This window comes from Octopus sinensis, linkage group LG21, assembly GCF_006345805.1.
Source record: "Octopus sinensis linkage group LG21, ASM634580v1, whole genome shotgun sequence".
Lineage (NCBI taxonomy): Eukaryota > Metazoa > Mollusca > Cephalopoda > Octopoda > Octopodidae > Octopus > Octopus sinensis.
The window spans coordinates 10,975,598-11,001,021 of NC_043017.1; the positions used below are offsets into that span (position 1 = coordinate 10,975,598).

At 38.0% G+C, this 25,424-nt stretch overlaps 2 protein-coding genes and 1 long non-coding RNA gene across 9 annotated transcripts in view; 2 read left to right on the forward strand and 1 right to left on the reverse strand.

Annotated features, from left to right (window-relative positions):
- The window catches only part of LOC115222874, a 200,771-nt gene extending 200,115 nt beyond the window's left edge, over window positions 1–656 (forward strand). For all 7 annotated transcript variants that reach the window (XM_029793246.2, XM_029793247.2, XM_036511955.1 and 4 more), the window contains one exon: window positions 200–656. In XM_029793246.2, coding sequence (XP_029649106.1) covers window positions 200–313 — 114 coding nt within the window. In that variant the 3' untranslated portion in view covers window positions 314–656. The remainder of the gene's footprint in view (window positions 1–199) is intronic.
- Window positions 657–3,418: 2,762 nt separating this feature from the next.
- Window positions 3,419–8,656, forward strand: LOC118767413. Its single transcript, XR_005003333.1, has 2 exons — window positions 3,419–6,267; window positions 6,358–8,656. It is a non-coding gene; the product is annotated as an uncharacterized LOC118767413 (long non-coding RNA).
- A 5,927-nt stretch (window positions 8,657–14,583) lies between these two features.
- Window positions 14,584–25,424, reverse strand: part of LOC115222835 (abasic site processing protein HMCES) — a 112,696-nt gene continuing 101,855 nt past the window's right edge. The window contains exons 5-9 of the mRNA XM_029793166.2: window positions 24,196–24,260; window positions 23,129–23,212; window positions 20,190–20,255; window positions 17,821–17,930; window positions 14,584–15,735 (exon numbers count right to left, since the gene is read on the reverse strand). Coding sequence (XP_029649026.1) covers window positions 15,585–15,735; window positions 17,821–17,930; window positions 20,190–20,255; window positions 23,129–23,212; window positions 24,196–24,260 — 476 coding nt within the window. The 3' untranslated portion in view covers window positions 14,584–15,584. The remainder of the gene's footprint in view (window positions 15,736–17,820; window positions 17,931–20,189; window positions 20,256–23,128; window positions 23,213–24,195; window positions 24,261–25,424) is intronic.

Sequence of the window (25,424 nt, forward strand, 5' to 3'; positions counted from 1 at the left end):
CACTATATACAACATAACTTCATTTCATCCTAGTTGCTCATTGTAGCAATAAGTACAACTGGATCATGCAGAGAATGCTGCCTGTGATAGACTAGTGCCCTATCCAGGAGCACATTTATTTCTTCTCACTTATTTACTCTGCACTCCTCTTCCTTTTCATACTAATATTTATTTTCTCTCTCTCTCTCTCTCTCAACAGGACAAAGAATTAGAGCTTGAGACTCTAGAGAATATCCTTGGGTCTGGAACACCGCATCAGCTGCAAGAATACAAAGAGTTATATGGTTCAACACAATCTCTCGGCAGACTCTAAGTAAATTTCTTTACTAAGGAGACATTCTTCAACTGCTCTCTCTCCTCTTGGTTGCAGGGAGGGTGGGGGAGCAGGGTGGTGTGTACGCTGCCTCGCTTTAACATCAACATTTGCATCACCAACCAAGCACGACTTGGGACAGAAAAGCAATGGTGTGTGGTGGCTTGTAACGGTTGAGTGGAGAGAAAGGAGAATGAAAAAGAAAGAGAAAAAAAAGATTGAAAGAGAGAGAACGAGACTTGAATGACATTGTGGTCGAGTGCACCACAGCACTAAAGAACTGAAGAATTATTTGTTTTCAGTTCTTTTATCAATTGACTTATGCCATGAATGAGATTTTTTTTTAAAAAACCAACACCACAATCACTAAAACCACCACAACCAGCATCACAACAGACAACAACGCCATGACCACCACCACTAACAGTAACAAGCCCGACTGTACAATTCATTGATTTTGTTATTGTCATTGGGATGTTTTCTTCTTTTTCTGATTTGCAGACAATCTTAAGCTGTTTTGTTATTATTATTATCATTAATAAGGCAGCAAGCTGTCACAATTGTTAGCATGCTGGGTGAAATGCTTAGCGGCATTTTGTCCATCCTTACGTTCTGAGTTCAAGTTCCACCAAGGTTGACTTTACCTTTCATCATTTTGGGGTCGATAAATTAAGTACCAGTTGAGTACTGGGGTCAGTGTGATTGCCTATCCCCCTCCCCACAAATTCCAGACCTTGTACCTATAGTATAGAAAGGGTTATTTTGCAAGCTGGCAAAAATGTTAGTCTGCCAAACAAAATGCTTCATGGCATTTCGTCCATCTATGTTCCGAGTTCAAATACTGCCAGGGTCATCTTTGCCTTTCCTCCTTTTGGGGTTAATGAAATAAGTACCAGTTGATCACTAGGGTCAATATAATTGACTAGACTCCTCCCACCAAATTTCAGGTTATTATTTTTGATCAGTGGTGAGCTGGCAGAATCATTAGCAAGCTGGAGAAAATACTTAGCAGCACACTTCCTCTGGATCTTTACACTCTGAGTTCAAATTCCACCAAGGCCAATGTTATCTTCCATCTTTTCAAAGTCAATAAAATAAAGTACCAGTTAAACACTGGGGTCGATGTAATTCACTTACTGCTCCCCTAAAATTGCTGGCCTTGTACCAAAATTTAAAACCAATATTACTATTATTACTATTATTATTATTATTATTAATTTCTTTGATATTTTTCAGCTTGCATGCTGGTAGGCATTGGTGCATTTGTAGTCTGCATATTCATTATCGCAGATGCAATTTAGCTACTGTTTATGAAATGTAGCTTTATTTTTGCTACCATTCACTGCTAAATTGTCCCCGCCGCCCTTTTTTTTTTTTACCTTTTAATAACCTCACAGCATTTGTGGAATCCTTGTGTTTCCATGGTAACCTTGAGATCATCATGCTTCAGCTTGCTGATAACTTTATCTACCAGGACATGATGCTGGTAAATATTATGTAATTGCTCCAGTAAGGGCGACTTCGACATCCTTGTTCAACCAGTATGCTAGAAATAGCAGCCAAGTGTTTCTCAAAACCAAATGGTGTTAGACTAAGACCAGAGATGATGAGTTCTAGGTGGATGGGTGGGTTGGGGAAATGAAAAGGAATTAAATGTCCTTGAAATCTTCCTCAAGAGAATTAGTGTTACGTGCAATACTTGTGGGGTGGGGCAGAGAGTGTGGGTGCAAGGTGGGGGTGGGGACAGTTTTTTTTTTTTTGTAACTCAAGCTTCACCAACTTCCTCCTTTGTTTAATCTGTTTTCTTCTTTCACTATTTTTTTGTTTTTGTGACATAAATTTTTATTATTATTATTATTATTATTGGTGAGCTGACCGGATCCTTGGGACACTGGACAAAATGCTCATCAGCAGCATGTCATTCATCTTTACGTTCTGAGTTCAAATTCCACCGAGGTCACCTTTACCTTTCATCCTTTCAGGGTCGATGAAATAAGTACCAGTTGTGCACTGGGGCTGTCAGTGTAATCAACTCCCACCTCCACTCAAAATTTCAGGCCTTGTACCTTTAGTAGAAAGGATTATTATTATTATTATTATTATTATTATTATTATTATTATAATTATTATTATTATTATTATTATTATTGAATTCTTTGATATTTTTCAGCTTGCATGCTGGTAGGCATTGGTGCATTTGTAGTCTGCATATTCATTATTGCAGATGCAATTTAGCTACTGTTTATGAAATGTAGCTTTATTTTTGCTACCGTTCACTGCTAAATTGTCCCCGCCGCCCTTTTTTTTTTTACCTTTTAATAACCTCACAGCATTTGTGGAATCCTTGTGTTTCCATGGTAACCTTGAGGTCATCATGCTTTAGCTTGCTGATAACTTTATCTACCAGGACATGATGCTGGTAAATATTATGTAATTGTTCCAGTAAGGGCGTCTCGACATCCTTGTTCGACCAGTATGCTAGAAATAGCAGCCATGTGCTTCTCAAAACCAAATGGTGTTAGACTAAGACCAGAGATGATGAGTTCTGGGTGGATGGGTGGGTTGGGGAAATGAAAATGAATTAAATGTCCTTGAAATCTTTCTCAAGAGAATTAGTGCTATGTGCAATACTTGTGGGGTAGGGCAGAGAGTGGGGGTGGGGGACAGTTTTTTTTTTTGTAACTCAAGCTTCACCAACTTCCTCCTTTGTTTAATCTGTTTTCTTCTTTCGCTATTTTTTGTTTTTGTGACATAAATTTCTATTATTATTATTAATGGTGAGCTGACCGGATCCTTGGGACAAAATGCTCAAGCAGCAGTATGTCATTCATCTTTATGTTCTGAGTTCAAATTCCACCGAGGTCACCTTCACCTTTCATCCTTTCAGGGTCGATGAAATAAGTACCAGTTGTGCACTGGGGCTGTCAGTGTAATCAACTCCCACCTCCACTCAAAATTTCAGGCCTTGTACCTTTAGTAGAAAGGATTATTATTATTATTATTAAGGCTGCGAGCTGGCAGAATGGTTAGCATGCTGGAAAAAATACTTGGCGGAATTTTGTCCATCTTTACATTCAGAGTTCAAATGCTGCTGAGGTCAACTTTGCTTTCATCCTTTTAGGGGTTGATAAGATGGTATCGGTCAAGCATTGGGGTTGGTGTAATCAGGTAGTCCCCACCCCACCAAATTTCAGGCTTTGTGCCGAAAGCAGAAGGGCGGATTATGGCATTGAGCTGGCTGAACCTTTATTGGACAGAATGCTTAGCAGCTTTTCTTGCGTTCTGAGTTCAAACCCCACCAAGGTTGACTTTGCCTTTCATCCTTTCGGGGCTCAATAGAATAGGTACCAGTTGGACACTGGGGTCGATGATATCAATTTGCCCTTCCCCTCAACATTGTACGTAAATTAGAAGGACTTATCATTATTACTACTTCTGGCCCTTAACATCCTTAGTTCAGATACCGTCATGGTTAAATTTGTTTTTCATCCTTCTAGGGTTGATAAAAACGCAATACCAGTCAAGTATAGGGGCTGATACTGTCAACTGACCCCAACTTTACTCAAAATTGCTCTCCTGATTCCTAAATTAGAAACACTGCTGCTGCTGCTACAAGATTTCACCACTCTTCCTCCTCTCTCTAGTACTGACCTTGTATCTTAATTCTGATCTCTGATTTAGGCGCAAGGCCAATAATGTTGGTGGTGGCAGGTAGGGGTCAATTTGAATTGACTCCCAATACTTCACCTTGCTTTATTTCATTGACAAAAGGGTGAAAAGCAAAGGTGACTTTAGGAGGATTTGAACACAAAATACTGCGAAACATTTTGTCTGGCATTCTAACAATTCTGGTTTGAAGCAAAGTTCTTGTTGATCTGAATCCCTAGTTTCAATTTCGGTCCCTCTTCCCAATTAGAACCATTTAATTTGGCCATTAATGTTGGTGAGAAAGGCATGAATATCGTACATTCCCATATTTAGTCTCCTGCAAATTGGAGGTGTCATATGTCTGTGAGATATCATTGATTTATGTGATGGCCAAATCAGGGTAGGGCTGAATCGGGGTAGAGAAAGTGAGGGAGAGCTTTCAACTAAATTCTTTGTATAACAAACTTTATAAGGTTTGTCTTTTCTTTTGTTTCTAGTTCTGAGTTCTCATTCTGCCACAGACATTTTTGTGCTTCACCCTTTTCCAAGGGTGGGTGGGGGTTAATCAAATATATACCTGTCATAAACTGGTGTTGGTGGTACTGATTAACCCCGCAACCTCGTCTCAAAATTACTGGCTTTGTGTCTAATGGAATCTCTTCTGGCTCTCTCTCTGTTCTGAATTCAAATTCTGCCACTGTCAACTTTGCCTTTAAAAAAAAAATATCAGTAAAATACTGGGGTTTCTGGTCTTCACTAAGGCCCATCCCTGAAGCTGCTCACCCTGTGTTAAGCTTAGTCTTTATTCTAAATCTAAGCACAATGGAGTTGGAATGCTTACAAACATTTGCATCATTTCTACCAAATAATGTCTTTGATCTGTAAAGTGAGGGTATCCTACCTCACTTCCATCTCCAGTTGCCTGTTAAGATATCTGATCTTCATAATTAACTTAAGCTCTTTTGTATTCTGCTGTGTATTCATTCAAAGTGGACATCTTTTTCTCCTGCCCTCACTCTACAACCCCTTCCCCCCTCTTCTCTTAATCTGTTTTTCTTTGGGAAGCTTGTGTATATATATTTAATATAAAATGAGCAATCTTGTTAAAAAACCACAAATGAAAGAAAAACGAAAGAAAACCATTTTTTCTGCTGATTTTTAAACTTTAATTGCTGTATGTGTGTGTGTGTGTGTGTGTGTGAGATGGGATTGGAACTAGAATTACCAAGTTATGTGTTGCTTTGACATAAGAAAGATATGTGACCTTGTGGTTACAGAGTCAGAGGGGTCTTGACCTCATGATCGTGCATTGTATCTTCGAGCAATGTACTTCATTTCACGTTATTCCAGTCTACTTGGCTGGAAAAAAAAATGTCAGCTAAATGCTAGGGCAGCCATCTGTCTCCCTTCAACTATCACATCCTTCAGGTTTCCTTCGAGGACTGATAGGATATCTGTGTCTGCTCACAACTACACAGGCACCTAAAACAGTTTGTGAAAGCGGGATACATGTTACCAAACCACATTCGTTTGTGAGTGATGGCCAGCTGTAGCTGTGTCTTTTGTTTTTCTTCTGGTGGGAGGAGATGGAGGGCAAATCAGAAGTATTCCCTGCTGTGTTACAAGAGAGAAGAATGCAATGGGATGGACACGGAGAGAATGGAGGCTGGTTGGTTAATGGCTGGGTGGAAGAGAGTGATGCTGGTAGAAAGTGGAAGACTGAAGATGCAAGCAAAAGTAGGGAGAACTCGAGATACAGAGTTTAGCATCTTCTGATCCATCAACATCTCACTGTTCAGCATCATTTGATCAAGAGGTTAGTGGGAAACTGATCTCAGGATGCTGACCTTAACATCTCCTGATCAAGATATCTCATCTTACCATCATGTGATCAGAAAGCTGATTGGTGACAGCAGACCATAGGAGGTTGAACTTATCACCTCCTGATCCTGATCTCATGGTTCAATGTCTTGTGATCAGGAGCCTTACTGGTGAGAGCTGATTTTGGGATGCTGAAGTTTACTTCTCCTGATCTTGGGATGCTGAGCTTAACATCTCTTGGTCACTGTGAGTCTATTTCAGAATGCTAAGTTTAGCATCCCCTGATGAAATTCTCACTGCTCAGCCTTGTGTAGTTAAGAGACTTGTTGGTGAGAGCTGATTTTGAACTTAGCATCTCATGGTCACAACCTTGCTGCTCAGTGTTGTGTGAAAAAGAAATAATTTAGTGAGAAAACTGACATAATGATGCTGAGCTTAGCATCCCTTGACCAAGATCTCACTGCTCACCCTTATGTGATCAGGAGGTTGGTTGGTTGGTGAGCATTGATCTCTGGAATGTTGAACTTTGAATTTTATGATTGAGATATTACTGTTTAACATCATGTGATTAGGAGACTGGTTGGTGAGATTTGATCTCAGGATGCTGAACTTTGCAATGGATATGACACAGTAACATTGATAGGTGGAGACAATGTGTTGAAACTCTCCTATCCATTCCATACCACCATGGGAAAATGGACATAGAAATGTGTGTGTGATGGTGGTACCATACCAAGATGACGGAATGTGTGTGAGAGGGGGGTGGTACACTGTTATGTATGCGTACAGTTGTGTGAAGTGCCAACTTGTTTCACCAATTTTTGTTTTGTTTATTTTTTTCTGTTTGGTCTTTGTTGTTTTTTTGGAATAATTATTGTTAAGTTGAGCCTATTACTGCTAAAAATTGCTATTATTTATCCAGCCATATTATTATTATTATTATTATTATTTTGTCAATTTAGGGCTGCAAGTGATGGAGGGGGGGAATAAAATTTTTTTTTTTTTTTTTAAGCCTGAACATTCAAACTCCACCCACCCCTTGAAGCCAGCTTGTTAACTATAAATTATGTATATATATCTTCTATAAAATAAAAATGAAAATGGATAATAAATAATCGAGTGTCACACACCTGCTTCTAAACTGCTGCATTTCACAAATATATTATAAAACTTGACTGTAATGTTGTTTGTGTGTATGTGTGTGTGTATGTATGTTTACATTTTACAAATATAAATGTTTTTTTCAGGGTTTTATTGCAAGATGTAAAATATTCCTTAGAAGAAGAAAAAAATGTGTTTATGTTACTGATTTTTCTAAAAAACAAAAAAAAAAAACGCTAATTATTAATTAATTAATTAATTAATTCAGATATTAAATTGTACAAACTCTGTTGCATTTTCTTTCAAAATTTACATGTTTTGTTAACGATGACCTACAATCAAACTTTGTTGTTTTTTTTCCCTTCTTCCTCTTCCTCCAGTTTTTGCTGTTCTTTCTTCATTCTCTTTCTTCTTCATTCTTCCACTTCATTCTTCTTCTTCAATTCTTCTTTGTTCTTCAGTTAAAATATGCCTTTTATTCCATTTCATTCTTCATTTTAATCCATCTTCGCTTGTTTTTTTTTTTTTTGCCCTCCATATAAACAAATATTATAAAATTTTGTTATCACCAGTCTGTTACATATGAAATATGGCCCTTTTTTTTCCTTTCTTTTTTTCTTCTTTCAAGCCTTTTTCAAGTTGACATCTTGTCCTACGTTTACTTCCCAGACACTTCAGAATTTTCAAAATAACCTAAATAACCCATCCAAACCAAACTGGGTTCAAATCCTACTGAAATGCTTTTATTCCTTCTGAGGATTAAATGCCACTTTTTATACTGGGGGAAACTTTACACCAACAACTGGACCTCTACATGGTTGTTTGATCTGCTAGAAATAGCAGGCATATTTCCCTGCCTCTTATCCCACCTCAAAACAGGAAGGACACAGTGTGGTTACATATCTATATATAATATACATAATAAAAGGCAGAATGATTAGTGTGGCAGAGAAAATGCTTAGCAGCATTTATTCTCACTCTTTAAATTCTGAGTTCAAATCCTACTGCAGTCAGATATGTCATTCATCATTTCTAGGTTAAAATACAGTACCAGTCAATTAATGGGGTTAGTGATATCAGCTGCCCCTGTGATTAAGCAAGGACACACACACATAAAAACAGAACCGTGGGGTATTTAGAAACTGGAGCTGCATCTGATGGGATGAACATGGATTACATGTAGCATTAGTCATTATTATATTCATGTATGTGAACCACCATTTACTGTTGAAACAGTAATTATGGTGAAGGAATAAATGCAATACCATTGCCCCCATTCTTGGACTCTCTCTCTATATATATCTATCTATCTATCTATATATATATTTGTACAATCATATTTTGTCAGTATGCCGTATTATATCCAACCAGTTTTGCACCGTGAATTAAATAGCCAGATCTTAGGTAGCAGCACGGCTAAGAAAAGATTGACTGAAATGGATCCATGACATTGTGTATTCTTATATACGCTCGTGTATATATATATATATATACACTTATATAGATACATGGGATAACCAAAGCTACAGTAGAATGCCTTTGATTGCAGGTCCTCTCTCAGTCACCACTTATCTGGACCCTGAACAAAGTATCTTTAGAAACTTGGTGGGTGAACTAAAGACAAATAGGTCAACACTTACGCCCCACTTTTTACCAAAAAAAAAAAAAAAACTCCCACAAGTGATTCATATTTTTTTTTGAATGTGGATAATTCAACAAAATAATTAATTCTGTGTTCTTTGATGTCTGTGAAAAACTGAAAAATTTCCAAAACAAAAAAGAGCTTGAAAGGGGAAATAACCCATATTTGTATATGTATGTATGTATATATATATATATATCTATATATATATATATATTTAAAAAAAAGAAAGAAAAGTGATTTTTCATATCTAGCAAGCTGATTGCCATTTTCCATCCAAATTGTTGGTTATCAAAAAGAAAAAAAAATATAAATAACGATAATGATGATGATAATTTTTAATGCTTCATTCATAAAAAAAAAAACAACTCCATTTTTTTGTCTTTCTCTATTTGGACATTTGTCTTCTGGCTCTTACATGACTCAGCTGCCACCTCTTTTGGTTCCACAACCATTCTTTGACAAAAAAAACAAAACAAAGAACAAAAAAAAAAAGAAAGAAACTGAAGATTTGAGGAACTGAAGTTGAAAGCAGAGGGGATGGGAGAGGAGGAGAGTAAAACTTACCCTCCGCTTCTAGAATAAAATCTCTAACCATCATCAGAAACATTTAAAATCCTCTTCAAACAAAACTTTGAATTTTCAAACCCCACTCCTCTTCTCTTCTTTTTTTTTTTTTTAAATTCCTATTTAATAAATTTACTTCTAACCTTTTGCTGTTTCGTTGTTATTTCAATCTTAAATGGTTTGGAACCTTTATTTATTGTTTGTGTTGTCATTGCTGTTCTTTCTTTCATAAACCCCTCACCCTGATGCTGTTAATTATTCTTATGTGTTTTGTTCTTCATGGAAGAATTTGACAAAGTTTAGAAAGTTTGGAAAGGAGAATTATTCAAGGCTGAAGAAGAATTTGGACCATTTGCATGATGTAAGTAATAATATCTGATGATTGTTCTCGAATGATTGACTTTTGAATAACATATAGGTCAATGTCACCATTCCAAAAAGGAATTATTTTGTGTGTGTGTGTGTGTGTGTGTGCGCGCCTGTGTATAAATGAAAGGAACACAGAAAATGTAGTCAATAATAATGCTTTATATAATGTCTATGTTTCAAGAGTGATACTGGAATGGACATAGTCAATCTGAAAGAAGCGGCCCAGGATAGAACTGACTGGAGGACACTGATCCAACGAGTGACTGAGAGTCGACTTCGACTGAGCGGATACAGAAAGATGTTTCATAATATTGGCAGACATCAACTACGTGAATATAAACCACAGTCACATGAATGAATGTCACTGGTTCCTTTCACTGGCATCACTCAGCAAAAAAATATAAGCCAGAGAAAGACAGAGGCCTTTATATACATGAAGTCTGCAAATAAGTTGGTCTACTCTAGGAGACTAGAATGAAAAGGGAAGGAAATGAAAGGAAGAGTGAGAGGAAGTCTTTGATGAAGTTGCATGTTGTTATAACTTTGATTCCTAATTCAGTGATGGTTTTTGAGAGGATGGTCTGCCTCAGATCTCGCACTGATACGGTTTTTTTCTCTGTGTGAACTCCTTCATGAATAGTAGTTATTGCAGGATCTTTCAGCTCTGATACAGAAAATCGATGTCAGCAAATTCCATCTAAATTCTTCCAATAATGATTGTAGATATTTTTATGATTTTTTTTATCTTGGACTGAATGCATTTCATCAGAATCTCTAGTTTCTAACAGAATTGGAAGAAAATACACATTAAGTACTGGACATCACCAACGAATGAAAAATGCGTAAACACACGAGAGATAAGTAGAGGACAGAATGCTACAAAAAAGGTAACTCCTTGTCTGATGTCGACTATTTTACTACTCCCCATTTTGTGCTTTCAACGACAATTCATAATTGAATGCCATGCAGCCTTGTCCACAGTAAGTTCTTACATTTATTAAGAAAATATAATTACATTTACTTAACCAGTTTCACAACTTGATGATTTTGAAAAATGCACCATCCGATTGTGGATGTTGCCAGCCTCGTCTGGCCCCCGTGCAGGTGGCACGTAAAAAGCACCCACTACACTCATGGAGTGGTTGGCGTTAGGAAGGGCATCCAGCCGTAGAAACACTCCCAGATCAGACTGGGCCTGGCGCAGCCTTCTGGCTTCCCAGACCCCAGTTGAATCGTCCAACCCATGCTAATATGGAAAACGGACGTTAAACGATGATGATGATATATATGTATATATATATATGAGAGAGAGAGAAAGCACTATAGAACACTCTAACACCATTTGCAGGAGATAAACTGATTTCAGATTCCATGAGCCCAGATAAAAAGGTAAATTGTTGTATTAAAATAATTGTGTCTTTGCTTTTTTTAAAAATTTAAATTCTGAAAATTGCTGCAAAGCTACAGCTGGTCGTTACTGCAAGGGTTTTGATCTTTTGGTCAACATTTTTTCTAATTACCCCAGTCTATTGTTACTGTGTTGTGTCTCAACCAAGGTGCTTGACTCCCTGTTAGAACAGGGTAGTTGCACCCTTTTTGGGCACTGATTTAACTCTTGATGCCAAAGTTCGGTGCCAGCTGTTCTGTGGTCTTCCATACATTTATCACTGCATATTTCTCCTGTCTTTGCCGAGTCGAGTCATATTTCTTTCAATCACTTCCAGTGGCTCAACTGTTCTATTGGTGCAATCTTTTTAGTATATCACTGTGGAACTGCTTTGAATTACACTATTAAATTAAGACAAGGTGGTGGTGGGGAGGGAGTGACCATAATTGAGAGTAAGAGTCCAGATGGCTGAGGACAAATATCCTCTGAAGAAGTGGCATGGTTTCCTGGTCCCTTGTCCTGAAAGTTCTCAAAATTCATGTCTGCTGTTTTCTTCAGAGCGCACATTGTTAGTTCTATTGAAGAAATTGTTGGTGTCATCTTAACATTATCAGTTAAGCAGAAATCCAGTACATTTTCTCCTCTTGGTGGCTGGAGTACTATTTGCTATGTGCTGCACATACAAAAACATAACAATACCTAACATAGACACATATATTTCCATCTATTCGGCATATCTGGCCGTATTAGTTACATCCATTGTTCTGTACACTCCAAGCTCTCCCGGAAAGAGTTTGTCTTGTATTTTCAAGACAATCTTAATGCCTTCAACTTCTTTGACTCACTCCATTCCATATGGGACTCTCTCCTCTGATACTTGCATTAAGTATAGAGGAAACTGCCCCAAATCCCCTTTGTAGTTACCTTAGTCATCTTGTTGATAATCAAAATCTGCTTCACTTTATTTCTTCTGTTTATATATCTATTACTTGGTTCAGTCATTAGACTGAGGCCATGCTGGGGCACTGCTTCGAAGGGTTTAGTCAAACGAACCCCCACCCCCGTACTTTTTTTTTTTTTTTGTAAGGCTAGTACTTATTCTATCAGTTTTTATGCTGGCTGATAAATTACAGGGATGTAAACAAACCAACACTACTTTTGAAGCAGTGATGAGTGACAAACACAGCAGGCTTCTTTAAGTTTCCACAAATCCACTCCCAAGGTATTGACCAACCTAGTGGATATTGTAGAAGACACTTGCCCAAAATGTCGTACAGAGGGATTCAACTTACCATACCATCACACCAGCACCTATCCGAGTGCGTTTTGTCAAATCAGTAGAATATGCTTCACTAAGGAGGTCTCATAAGACCGAAACTTGTCCAATGCTTTCGCTAGTTCAATATAAATTTGCATTGTAAGGCGGTGAGCTGGCAGAAACGTTAGCACGCTGGGCGAAATGCTTAGCATTTCTGAGTTCAAATTTCGCCGAGGTCGACTTTGCTTTTCATCCATTCAGGGTCATTTTAATAAGTACCAGTTACGCACTGGGGTCAGTATAATCGACTAATCCGTTTGTCTGTCCTTGTTTGTTCTCTCTTGTGGGTAGTAAAGAAATAGGTATTTTGTTTGTCTTTACGTTCTGAGTTCAAATTCCGCTGAGGTCGACTTTACCTTTCAGGATCGATCAATTAAGTACCAGTTGTGTATTGGGGTCGATCTAATTTACTGGCCCCTTGTGCATACAGTAGAATATTGAGTAGCAGTATTTACACTTTCTAAAATATCAGTCAACTAATTTTCTTGGAGTTGTCTCCCTTGTTTGCCCCCCCCCCCGTAGGCACTTTTGCCAAGGAATTTTATGTACGAACTATCTAGGTAATCTCACTTGACCCTTTAGCCCCCACCCCACTATATTACATATAAGATCCGTGTGTGTATTGTCAGTTTGTCATGAGCATTATCCTTCGTTTATAATATTCTGCAAAAAAAAAAAAAATCTAGCCATGTTGGGGGTGGGGAAATATCACCTTGCTTGGAAATAAATGACAGTTGGTGGCAGGAAAAGCATCCAACCATGGAAGGTCTGCTCCAACAAATTCCATTTAACCCATGCAAGCATAGAAAAGTAACTATTGAAACAATCATTGTCATCATTTAACGTCCGTTTTCCGTGCAAGTACGGGGTGGATGGTTCGACCGGGGTCTGGGAAGCCAGGAGGCTGCACCAGGCTCCAGTCTGTTCCGGCAGTGTTTCTACATCTGGATGCCCTGCCTAATGCCAACCACTCCGTGAGTGTAGTGGGTCCTTTTTATGTGCCAGGGGAGGCTGGTAGCGGCCACGATCGGTTGGTGCTTTTTACATGCCACTGGCTCAGAAGCCAGTCAAGGCGGCGCTGGCATCGGCCACGTTCGGATGGTGCTTATTACATCCCACCTGCACAGGTATAACAACTACAATCTCTATTTAATACTTATTTTGATGTTGATGTTATAAATATATTTGTAACAATGGAGTAATATATACTTTGTTTATTTGGATATAGTCTCCAAATCCCATTATATGTAGCATAGGTAAAAGATTAAAATAGCCATCTGTGTATTATACTAAATGCCTTTTGTATATACATACAGGCACAAGCATGGCTGTGTGGTAAGAAGCTTGCTTCCCAACCACATGGTTTCAGGTTCAGTCCCACTGCATGACACCTTGCGCAGAAACTGAAAGAAGCCTGTTATATACATATATTTCTGTGTTTGTCCTCCACCACCTCTTGACATCTGGTGTTGGTGTGTTTACATCTCCGTAACTTAGCAGCTCAGCAAAAGAGACTGATAGAATAAGAGCCAGGCTGGAAAAGTACTGGTGTCAATTGATTTGATTCAGCATGACTGGTCCCTTTGAATTCCCGGCACAATTCATTTTTGCCAGCCGAGTGGTCTGGGGCAACATGAAATTGAAGTCTCTTGCTGAAGGACACACTGTGCCACTGGGGATTGAACTCCTGACCTTACAAGCCATGGCCGTGTCCCTTTCTCCAGACACCCCAGGATAATTTTAAAAACTTTTTTGATTTAATCAAATACATCCCAACACAACAAACAATATCAATAACAACAACAAAATAAAGAACAGCTGAAGGAAGTTTATTGACAACAGTTTTAAAGAACGAAAAATTAAAAACTGTCCAAATACTTGATATGAAAACATTTCTCAGAATGAAGGGAAACAACTTGTGTATGTGTTTATATGTATGTGCTTGCTTCTGTGTGTATATTATGTGTGTGTGTGTATATATGTGTGTGTGTGTATGTGTGTGTGTATGTATGTATATATATATATATGCTTATTTAAGTATGTATATATATGTATATGCAAGTTGATGGTTTTGATTGTTGGACTGGGTGGTGCATTGTTTTCCTGAGCAAACCCATTGCACATTGCCCCAGTCCGCTCAGCTGTCAATGAGTGACCCTACAATGGACAGGCATCCTGTTCAGGGAGAAAGTCGCTATCTTGGACACTTCTTTGCCATAGAAACCAGGTGGCTGGCCTTGTACGAGTCCAGAGACTCGAGACAGTACGTACTATATACACACACACATACATAACAGAAACCACTTTTGTGTATACGTATGTATATGAATATATATTTCCCCACTGCTCACCAACCAGCTCTAAGATATTAGTCACACCTGCCTTTTGTATCTGTTAGGAATTGAACCTGTGCTCTCTTGTTTTAAAAGATTTTTTTTTTTTTTTTTTGTGAAAAACAAATGACTCAAAAAATTTAATGAATAACCATAAAATAACAAATAACAAAATACATTTTTGAGATAAAGTTCCAAATGTGTTAGGAATTAACAAAAAAAAAAAAAAATGGTAAACACCGGATGAAAACTGGAATTGGTCAGTTTGAAATGCTGTCGTCTCTATTTCTATATGGAATGGAAAAGGTGGGGGACAAAATGAACATGCTAACATATGTTAAAAAATTTAGAAATATAACAAAAAAACAAGTTTGAATCTTCAATAATATTGAATAATGATAATAATTGAGAATGTTCTTCATGTGTTTCATGCTAAATGACATGCAATGTTTTTTTTAAAAAAAAAAAAAAAAATCTATGTTTGATACGTAACACTGAATATATTGGTAATGACCTCCCACACGTTTAACATTGAATATATTAGTAAAAAAAAAAAAAAAAAAAAAATGTGAAATTGCTTTTACATCCCACATTTGAACCGTAATATTGAATATTCATGAAATAATCCCACGTGTTTTATAAATCTCAGATGGCACACATTCTTTTTACAAAAATAAAAAAAAAAATCTACATGTTTAGTGTTCAATATCTAACATTGAATATTAGTTAAAAACAACCTCCACATGTCTCACATCTAACACAGTATATTATATTATACTTTTTTTTTTTTTTTAAGGAACCTACATGTTTGATATCTAAAAAAATTCCCACATACTTTATATATATATAACACTGAATATCTAAAATCAATCTAGTGTTTGCTGTAAGAATCATTTTATTTTCTTCTTTTTCTTTTCAATATCCCATTTGTCAGCTGACATAGAATATTATTATTATTATTGAAACGAATTCCACATGTTGGGTCTAATACTACGTAATGAACATCTCTATTGTTTGCCCTTGAACTTTCAAGATTCGTAACCAAAATTCGCCCCCCCCCCCATCTCTTCTGCACCCTTCTGCTTTTATTCCTCTTGTTTGATTTTCTTTGCTGGTGTTTCACTCTCATCATCATCCTCCTCCTCCTCTTCTTCTTTTGGTTCCTTCTTTATGACGTTTGCTGGTTCTTTCTTTGGTATCTTCTTCAACCAAGCCTCCAGGGCAGATTTTGGTTTCCTGAAGAGAAAAAAGAAAATATATTTAAGACATGCAACAGGCATAGCTGAGTGGTTAAGCAGTTTCTCTCTCTCAACCACATGGCTTTTGGTTCAGTTCCACTGCATGGTACTTTGGCTAAGTGTCTTTTACTGCTCTGGGCTGATTAGAACATTGTGAGTGGAAGTGGTAGACAGCTGCTGAAAGGGCCTTGTGTGTACATGTGTGTATTCATACACATATATGTAAACGCATGCACACACACACACACACACGTGTGTGTATATATACACATATGCACATGTATATATATATATACATGTACATGTATATATACGCACATATACATCCCTGTGTGTGTGCATGTATATATACACACGTGGGCATGTGTGCATATACACACAATGTTAAATGATGGTGTGTGTGTGTGATCATCATCATTTAATGTCTCCCTTCCATGCTGGCATGGATGGAATGGTTTCACAAGAGCCGGCCAGGCCGAAGCTTGCACCAGTCTTCTGTATCTGTTTTGGCAGGATTTTTACAGCTGGATGCCCTTCCTAACACCAACCACTCAGCAGAGTGGACTTAGTGCTTTTTATGTGGCACAAGCACAGGCGAGGTCAATCTTGGTAAAGTTTTTACAGCTGGATGCCCTTCTGAACACCAGCCACCTTACAGTGTGGACTGGGTGCTTTTAAGTGGCACCTACACTGACAGGGTCACCAAGTAATTTGCAAGACAGAAAAAAAAAAAGAAAGAAAGAAACTCTCGAGAGTGTGTGTCTTCTAGGCATGGTCAAACCTTTGGATTTTGTCAATGTCAACTTCCTGTGTCTGCTGTTCTGACATAGTAACTAAGTAACCAGCTAGTTACACACACACACACACACACACACACGTATGTATACATCATTACAGTTGTGATGGTTTCTGATAAAAAAAGAATTTCTAAAGGTACTTCATTTTTTATATTGCTCTCCAGTTTTCTATTTGTGTATTTGTACATACAGGTTCATTTCTGTAAACATTTTCCAATGCCAACAGGTCTGCTTCATGCATAACTACTATCACTACCATTTCTACTTTACTATTATCATCATGACAACTAAAAGTTCTGTCACTAATACTACTAATGCCACCACCACCACCACTACTACTGTCATTATTATTTATCAAGCTGACAGAATTGTTAGCACATCAGGCGAAATACTTCATTTCAAAATTTCGTTATTTTCTTTAACCCAGGCAATAGCGGGTATTTCTGCTAGTATATATGATGGGCTTCTTTCAGTTTTTTCTTACCAATGCCACTCACAAAGCTTTAATTGTCCCAGGGTTTAAAGGTAAAGACACCTGCCTAAGGTGGGATTGAACTCGAAGCCATGAGATTGGGAAGTAAACTTCTCAATCAGTGAAAAATGTTTCTTCTTATAGCAATATCCAAGAAATTAGAATTGCTTCAACAAAATCTCATTTCAATCATTTCAGATACTCTTTTTTTTTTTTCCTACTCTAGGCAGAAGGCCTGAAATTTGGGGGAAGGAGGGGGGGCAGTCGATTAGTATGCAACTGGTACTCAATTTATTGACCCGAAAGGATGAAAGGCAAAGTTGACCTCGGCGGAATTTGACCTTTTATAATAAGTGCAGGTGCCACTTAAAAGCACCCAGTCCACACTATAAAGTGGCTGGTGTTCAGAAGGGCATCCAGCTGTAAAATCTTTATCGCTAACACTACACCTGATTTTCTCCCCTCCATACACACACAAGCATGTATCTGACTCGTACATTGTTCGCTTTCCAGACATTTTTACATTACTGCATATACTTTATATGCACTTTCTGACAAGTTGTGGTGCACCTGAGCACTATATACAATAATTTCATTATTATAAGATTGACCTCGCCTGTGCTTGTGCCACATAAAAAGCACTAAGTCCACTCTGCTGAGTAGTTGATGTTGGGAAGGGCATCCAGCTGTAAAAATCCTACCAAAAAATGTAAAGACAGATGCTAAGTATTTCGCCTGGTGTGCTAATGTTTCTGCCCGCTCGCTGCTTTAACCATTCCAGATACTGAAATATAGGAAAGTTGTTGGTACTCACTTCATGTCCAGTGGCTTAACACATTCAGGGCTGTTGTTGCGGGAGTTATTGACGACAGTGGACACAGGGTAGAGATGAATGCACTCCTGTGGCTTGATCAACTTCACAGCCTGTTACAAAGAAACAATTTTATGATAATTACAGACGCTTTGGCACAAACACACATATATAATAATGCTAATAATGAACTTATTGAGTACGGTGCTCAGGCCCAATATAATTCATGAAAAAAAGCAGCCAAAAGTGCATGAAAAGTCATCATCATCGTTTAACGTCCGCTCTCCATGCTAGCATGGGTTGGACGAGTTTGACTGAGGGCTGGCGAACCAGATGGCTGTACTAGGCTCCAGTCTTGATCTGGCAGAGTTTCTACAGCTGGATGCCCTTCCTAACGCCAACCACTCTGAGAGTGTAGTGGGTGCTGCTTATGTGCCACCAGCTACAGAGAATAATGCACAGGAAGTAAACAGTGAATGAGTCCTTTAAAAAAAAAAAGTGTTGGGGCGGGGGCATCAGGTGTACTGCTAATGAATTTCAGGAAGTATGGCAGTTTTGAAGGCCGTAGACTCTTTACAGCTAATAACTGAAGCAGGTAGTTTATCCATGCTTCAGTAATTCTGAGAACGGAAAAAGGTTTCCGAAAGTCATGGGTGTTGTTTTTTTATTTTGTAAGCATGTCCACAAGTGTTATATTTGAAGATACTTGCCCAAGGCTACATCAGTTTAAGTGGTAAGTATTTCAATACATTTAATAGTATGTACTTTGGTAATCATGTGCAGAATTTTTGAAGCTATTTCTGCAAGTTTTAGTGCAGTCAAGAAAATAATTCTCCAGAAATTTTGACATGAAATTGAATGGAATGATGCAAAATTCCAAATTCCTAACAGGTTTGTTCAGTGGAGGGGAAAAAAAAATATCTCATTACAAATTTAGAAAATTATTTGTTCCAACAAATCCAGAATCTCATAAAAGATATTCAGCATGTTTTGGTGCAAAAAAACTGAAAGATTCTAAAGAAATTCAACTATTTATAAATTGGATGAAATGAACCAAAATTTCAAATTTCCATCAGGTGCATACACAGAACACAGGGAAAAGGTTTTGAATTTCAAATATTACAAAAAAAAAAAAGGTTTTTTTTTCATCCAACCAAGCGGATAATTCTGTAAAAAATTGGTCTATGTATGAATGATAGTCTAAAAGAGTGTGTGTGTATGTATTATATATAGGCGTAGGAGTGGCTGTGTAGTAAGTAGCTTGCTTACGAACCACATGGTTCCGGGTTCAGTCCCACTGCGTGGCACCTTGGGCAAGAGTCTTCTACTATAGCCTCGGGCCGACCAAAGCCTTGTGAGTGGACTTGATAGACGGAAACTGAAAGAAGCCCGTCGTATATATGCATGTGTATATGTTTGTGTGTCTGTCCCCCCAACATCGCTTGACAACCAATGCTGGTGTGTTTACGTCCCCGTAACTTAGCGGTTCGGCAAAAGAGACCGACAGAATAAGTACTAGGCTTACAAAGAATAAGTTCTGGGGTCGATTTGCTCGACTAAGAAGGTGGTGCTCCAGCATGGCCACAGTCAAATGACTGAAACAAGTAAAACAGTAAAGAGAATATCTACCCACACACAAATTTTTGTTTGACCTGGGTTGTAGTAGAAGACAGTTGTCATGCTGTGGGACTGAACCCAGAACCTTATGGTTCTTACCACACAGCCATGCCTGTGCGCACACACACATTTTATTGAAAGTAAATATGTGAGTTTGTCTTGCAACTCTAGTTTCATGCCACTGCAATCTTCAGGTGAGCCAGAAGATCATTCTGAATTTTATATTTCCAGCAGGTGTGAACACAGGCTTGAATTTCACATACTCTTTTACTTGTTTCAGTCATTTGACTGCAGCCATGCTGGAGCACCACCTTCAGTTGTGCAAATCGACCCCAGGACTTATTCTTTGCAAGCCTAGTACTTATTCTGTCGGTTCTCTTTAGCCGAACCGCTAGGTTACAGAGACGTAAACACACCAGCATCGGTTGTCAAGCAATATTGAGGGGACAAACACACACACACACACACACACAAACATATACACATACATATATATGATGGGCTTCTTTCAGTTTCCATCTACCAAATCCACTCAGAAGGCTTTGGTCGGCCCAAGGCTATAGTAGAAGGTGCCACGCAGTGGGACTGAACCTGGAACCATGTGGTTGGTAAGCAAGCTACTTACCACACAGCCACTCCTGCGTCTATATTACAGAAAAAAAAAAATCATGTTTATTATTATTTACACCGATGCAAAGTGTTGCAACTAAAAGACTGAAATTAAGAGTAAAGAAGAATATGGTCAGAAAACTTACGTCTTTAATTGGAACGGCTCCAAAATCCAGCCATTGTTCAACATCTTCCTCGGTACTGAGAATAGCCTATAAGAGTGTGATATAAATAAATAAGTAATGTTTGGAACAGTGGATCTCGAAGCACATAAAGCTATAAATAATAACAAGTAAATGTTGGGCTGAAATTGTGCTTTCAGATCCATTATTTCGCATTCTCTCAAAAGTTTATAAATTCTTAAGATGTCAGCAGCGTGTATCTTTCATCATCACCTCTGCCATCAGTAATAAAAAAACAGATTTCTCTTAGACCTCAAATTATAGAAAAGTACTCCAGTAATATTCACAGAGAAGTATTCTTGGTGCTGTGCTGTGTGTGTGTGAAAGAATAATACCTATGGAAATTGTGCAGGTTTAAAACCAGTTCAAATATGTTTGAGGAGTATTTGAACATGCAAAGGCTTTCCACTGCGTTTGTCTAATGGAGGGCACTCGGAACTGATTCTCTCTTTCTCTTTTACTTGTTTCAGTCATTTGACTGCGGCCATGCTGGAGCACCGCCTTTAGTCGTGCAACTTGACCCCGGGACTTATTCTTTGTAAGCCCAGTACTTATTCTATTGGTTTCTTTTGCCGAACCGCTAAGTGATGGGGACATAAACACACCAGCATCGGTTGTCAAGCAATGCTAGGGACACACACACACATATATATATATATATATACATACATACACACGACGGGCTTCTTTCAGTTTCCGTCTACCTTTTTTGTCTTAACACATTAGCAGTGAAAATGGTGGTATCTGGCCCGAATATTCTACCCGTTTTATGTTCAAACTGGCCAGATCCAGCCTCTCACACTTACCTTACAATGTCATTCTAAAAATAAACAATCAAATTAATTCAAAATAATGGAAATAAAGCATCACATTTGATAGAGAATAGGAGGGTTAAGCGAGAATGTTTTCCCCCATGATAAAATGCAGGGGAAATCTGTCACAGAACAGAACCCAAGACCATATGGTTGGGAAGAAATGTATTTGATGGAATAAAAAACCCACGGGAATATTAGATGTCCCCCAATTTCAGCAGTGTATTCATGTACTAAATAAAACTTATGGTAGATCCAATTTCTCACACAGGGTCCAGAGTGGAGTTTTTGAGACATTTTTTGGTGGGGTGGAAAAAAGGGCGTCATCTTCTACGCCATCAAATACAGTCTATGTTGATGGAAAGAGAACAGGTCAATGACTTAATATTATGTTAATAAAATCAGTAAAGGGAGACAACTCTCGGAGTCTACACTGTTGCAAGCATTCAAGCTAATTCTCTGGTTTCAGGATACTTTCTCCCTTCGACAAGTCTCAGGGGACCCTAAGGCCATTACTTTCCCTGTTGACTAAAAAAAGGGGGAAAAAAAGGGTTAACAATAATATATGGGAGCAGGCATGGTCGTGTGATTAAGAAGCTCACTTTGGAACCACACGGTTTTGGGTTTGGTCCATCTTAAAGAAAGTGTCTTCTATAACCCCAGGATAACTAATGTCTCTTGAGCAAATTTGGTAGAGGGGAAACATCGTGTGTGTGTGTACAGGGTTGGCCAAAAGTCACCCGACAGTAAATCAAATTTCCATAAATACTTAATATTCAGTTTTATTTATTCATTCCAATTATGAATGTTTAATAATTGAATGCTGTGAGTTAAAATCATTTTTTTTTTCTGCATTTGTCTATTTATTAGCGAAGTCTCATATAAAAATTATTTTTTTTTAATCTTGGAATTAAATGGCTTTGATTTACTGTCTGGTGACTTTTGGCCAGCCCTATACATGTTTATAAATATGTATGTGTGTGGGTATACATGTTTCTTTATATCCTTGTAACTTAGCAGTTTGGCAAAACCGACTTAGAAAAAAAAAAAAGCCCAAGGTAGTACCCCAGCATGGCCATGGTTAATGACTGAAACAAATAAAAGAGCAACCATAGTAATAACTCTGTGCCATAGAGGCACCTTGAGGGGTTGGGGGTGGCTAGTCGGATATATTGACCAGTGCTCAACTGGTACTTACTGATCCAGAAAGGGATCAAAGGCACAGTCAATTCTTCCTACTATAGGGACAAGGGCTGAAATTATTGGGGAGATGGGTTTAGTTGACTTTGGTGGAATTTGAACTCAGAACATAAAGACAGACGAAATGCCACTAAGCATTTCGCAGGACAATTCTCCAGATCACCATCTTTAATAATAATAATAATGATAATCCTTTCTACTAAAGGTACAAGTCCTATAATAATAATAATAATAATAATGATGATGATGATTCCAAATTTTGGCACAGCAATTTCAGGAAAGGGAGTAAGTCGATTACATCAACCCCTGTACACTACTGGTACTTAGTTTATCAACCTTGAAAGGATGAAAGGTCAAGTCGACCTTGGTGGAATTTGAACCCAGAATGTAAAGATGGAAAGAAACACCACTAAGCATTTTGCCTGGTGTGCTAACAGTTCTGCCAGCTTGCTGTCTTCTTAATAATCTCTCTATATATAAAGCTGAAGTTGTCTGCGTATGGCAGGTTTGGTAGTCTTCAACTAACACTATCTCCTCCAAGACACTGCGGCGCAAGATCACCAAAATTGAGAGTATGATAGAAGAAGGCTTGCTCTTCCTTCCATAGAAAAAATTCAAATCGGACCATGTTAAAACCAAAAATTATTTACATCAAAAAGGTGCTTTTTTTTCTATGAAAATCCCTATTTTTTACAATTATTTTTTTACTGCTGTGTTGCCATTTTGTGGTGTATTTCAACCGGAAAAATGTTCACTTAAAGAGAATAACAAGCTACATAATGCATAATTTTTACTTTTCAAAAATTCCAGTTCTAAAGGGTCGAAACAAACCCGAGCAACGCCGGGTGATACTGCTAGTAAATAATAATAAATGAAACACCAAATATTTACCGGCATTCTGTGGTGGATATCTGCTGTGGCAGCAGATGCAGGCACCGTAACTACAGTGTAGCTATAGAGGTCCTGGTCTTTGTCCTGGAAAATAAACGGAAGTAAATAGATAAAAGATAAAAACAAAACAAAGCGGCTATACAAGTTGCTGTTTTACAAACCCCACGACCCCTAACACACACACACACACACACACAACGCCCAGTCAAGTTATTTAGCCATAAAAAATACCGTATAAATATTGTGTCAAAAAACCCTTTGGGATGCAAAACAGTCAAAGGCTGCTGGTGAGACTTGAACCCATGTCTTCTGTAACCGTGACAGATGTTCTACCAGTGGAACAAAGCAACCCTTTGAGTTTCTTTATTTGTATCCCTTTCAGAAATTTTATTCTTATCATTTTAACATCCGCATACAAGCCCATTGTGTGTGTGTGTGTGTGTATATATATATATAGGATATATAATCATAATGTTCCCTTTTCCCGTGCTTGCATGGGTCAAACAGAATTCTTCCAGGAAGATTTTCTACAGCCAGATGACCTTTGTGTTGCTAATTCAGATAATATTTCCCCCATGACCAGAACTGTTTTCATGGAAGATTAGAAATGATGGACTCTGCTTTATAAACTATCCCATGATGTCAAGACAAGTAGATACCTATTTCTTTATTACCCACAAGGGGACAAACAAGGACAGACATAGGTATTAAGTCGATTATATCGACCCCAGTGCGTAACTGGTACTTAATTTATCGACCCCTGAAAGGATGAAAGGCAAAGTCGACCTCGACGGAATTTGAACTCACAATGTAACAGCAGACGTTGTGATAAGTAGATACCAACACACACACACACACACACTTGTGCTGTGGACATGTGATTAGAATGTAGTGGTCTCAATCACTTATTCACCATGGAAACCAGGTGAGTGGCCTTTTGAGTCCTGCAACTCAAGAAGAGGAAAAAAAATGTGCTTGTTGCCTGCAGCTCAATGACTGACACAAGAACAAGACTGATGTTTTAGTGATTGGTGGTGAAATAAATTTTAAAAAGAATACAAACGTACATCTTTTGATCTACAGATATCAAAGACTCCAGCCATCTTCATGAGGGGCTTGCTGGGTTTTTCATCTGAAAAACAGAAAACAAAATTTTAATGTATGTGTGTATTACATATACACACATACATTAAAATATACATTGCTGACAACATAAGAATCTAGAAACTTTGCAAAAATATGAAATAATTCTGTTTTGGAAAGAATGGGACATGAAGAACATTTAGCCATAAAAACTACCGTATAAATATTGTGTCAAAAAAGCCCTTTTGGATGCAAAAAAAGTCAAAGGCTGCTGGTGAGACTTGAACCCATGTCTTCTGTAACCGTGACAGATGTTCTACCAGTAGATCAAAGCAACCCCTTTGAGTTTCTTTATTTGTATCCCTTTCAGAAACTTTATTCTTATCATTTTAACATACGCATACAAGCCCATTGTGTGTGTGTGTGTGTGTATATATATATATTGGTTTCTGTACCCGTGGCACATAAAAGGGGCACCATTCGAGCGTGATCGTTACCAACGTCGCTTCACTGGCACCTGTGTCGGTGGCACGTGTAAAAAGATCTGAGCGAGGTCATTGCCAGTACTGCCTGACTGGCCCTCGTGCAGGTGGCACTTAAAAAGCACCTACTACACTCTCAGAGTGGTTGGCGTTAGGAAGGGCATCCAGCTGTAGAAACTCTGCCAGATCAAGACTGGAGCCTGGTGCAGCCATCTGGTTGCCAGCCCTCAGTCAAAACCGTCCAACCCATGCTAGCATGGAAAACGGATGTTAAACGATGATGATGATGATATATATATATGGTTGTCTTTAGTTTTGTTATAGACATAACAGCTATTCAAGTGCTAGTACCATAAAAAAAAAGTTGCACCCGACACACTATAAAACAGTTGGTATTAAAAAGGGCATCCAGCCATAGAAACCAACCACCAATCCTAAAGGGAAATTCATAAGCAAGATGGAATCACCATATCTGTCTAGAACAGGAATGGCCCATTCAACTCTTGACAGCATAGCATGCAGACATTAAACAATGATGATGATGGCGATGATATATTATTTCTCAAAATGTAACAAGACTCTATTAAAGGGTTCAATAAACAAAAGTTTAATGTGAGGGAGATAATTGAACATGATGTTGTGTCGACTGGCTAAAAATAATAATGCAATTCGTGGTATATACATCAAAATAAACATACATTCTATCAGTGAAGTAAATGTTTATTTTTAAT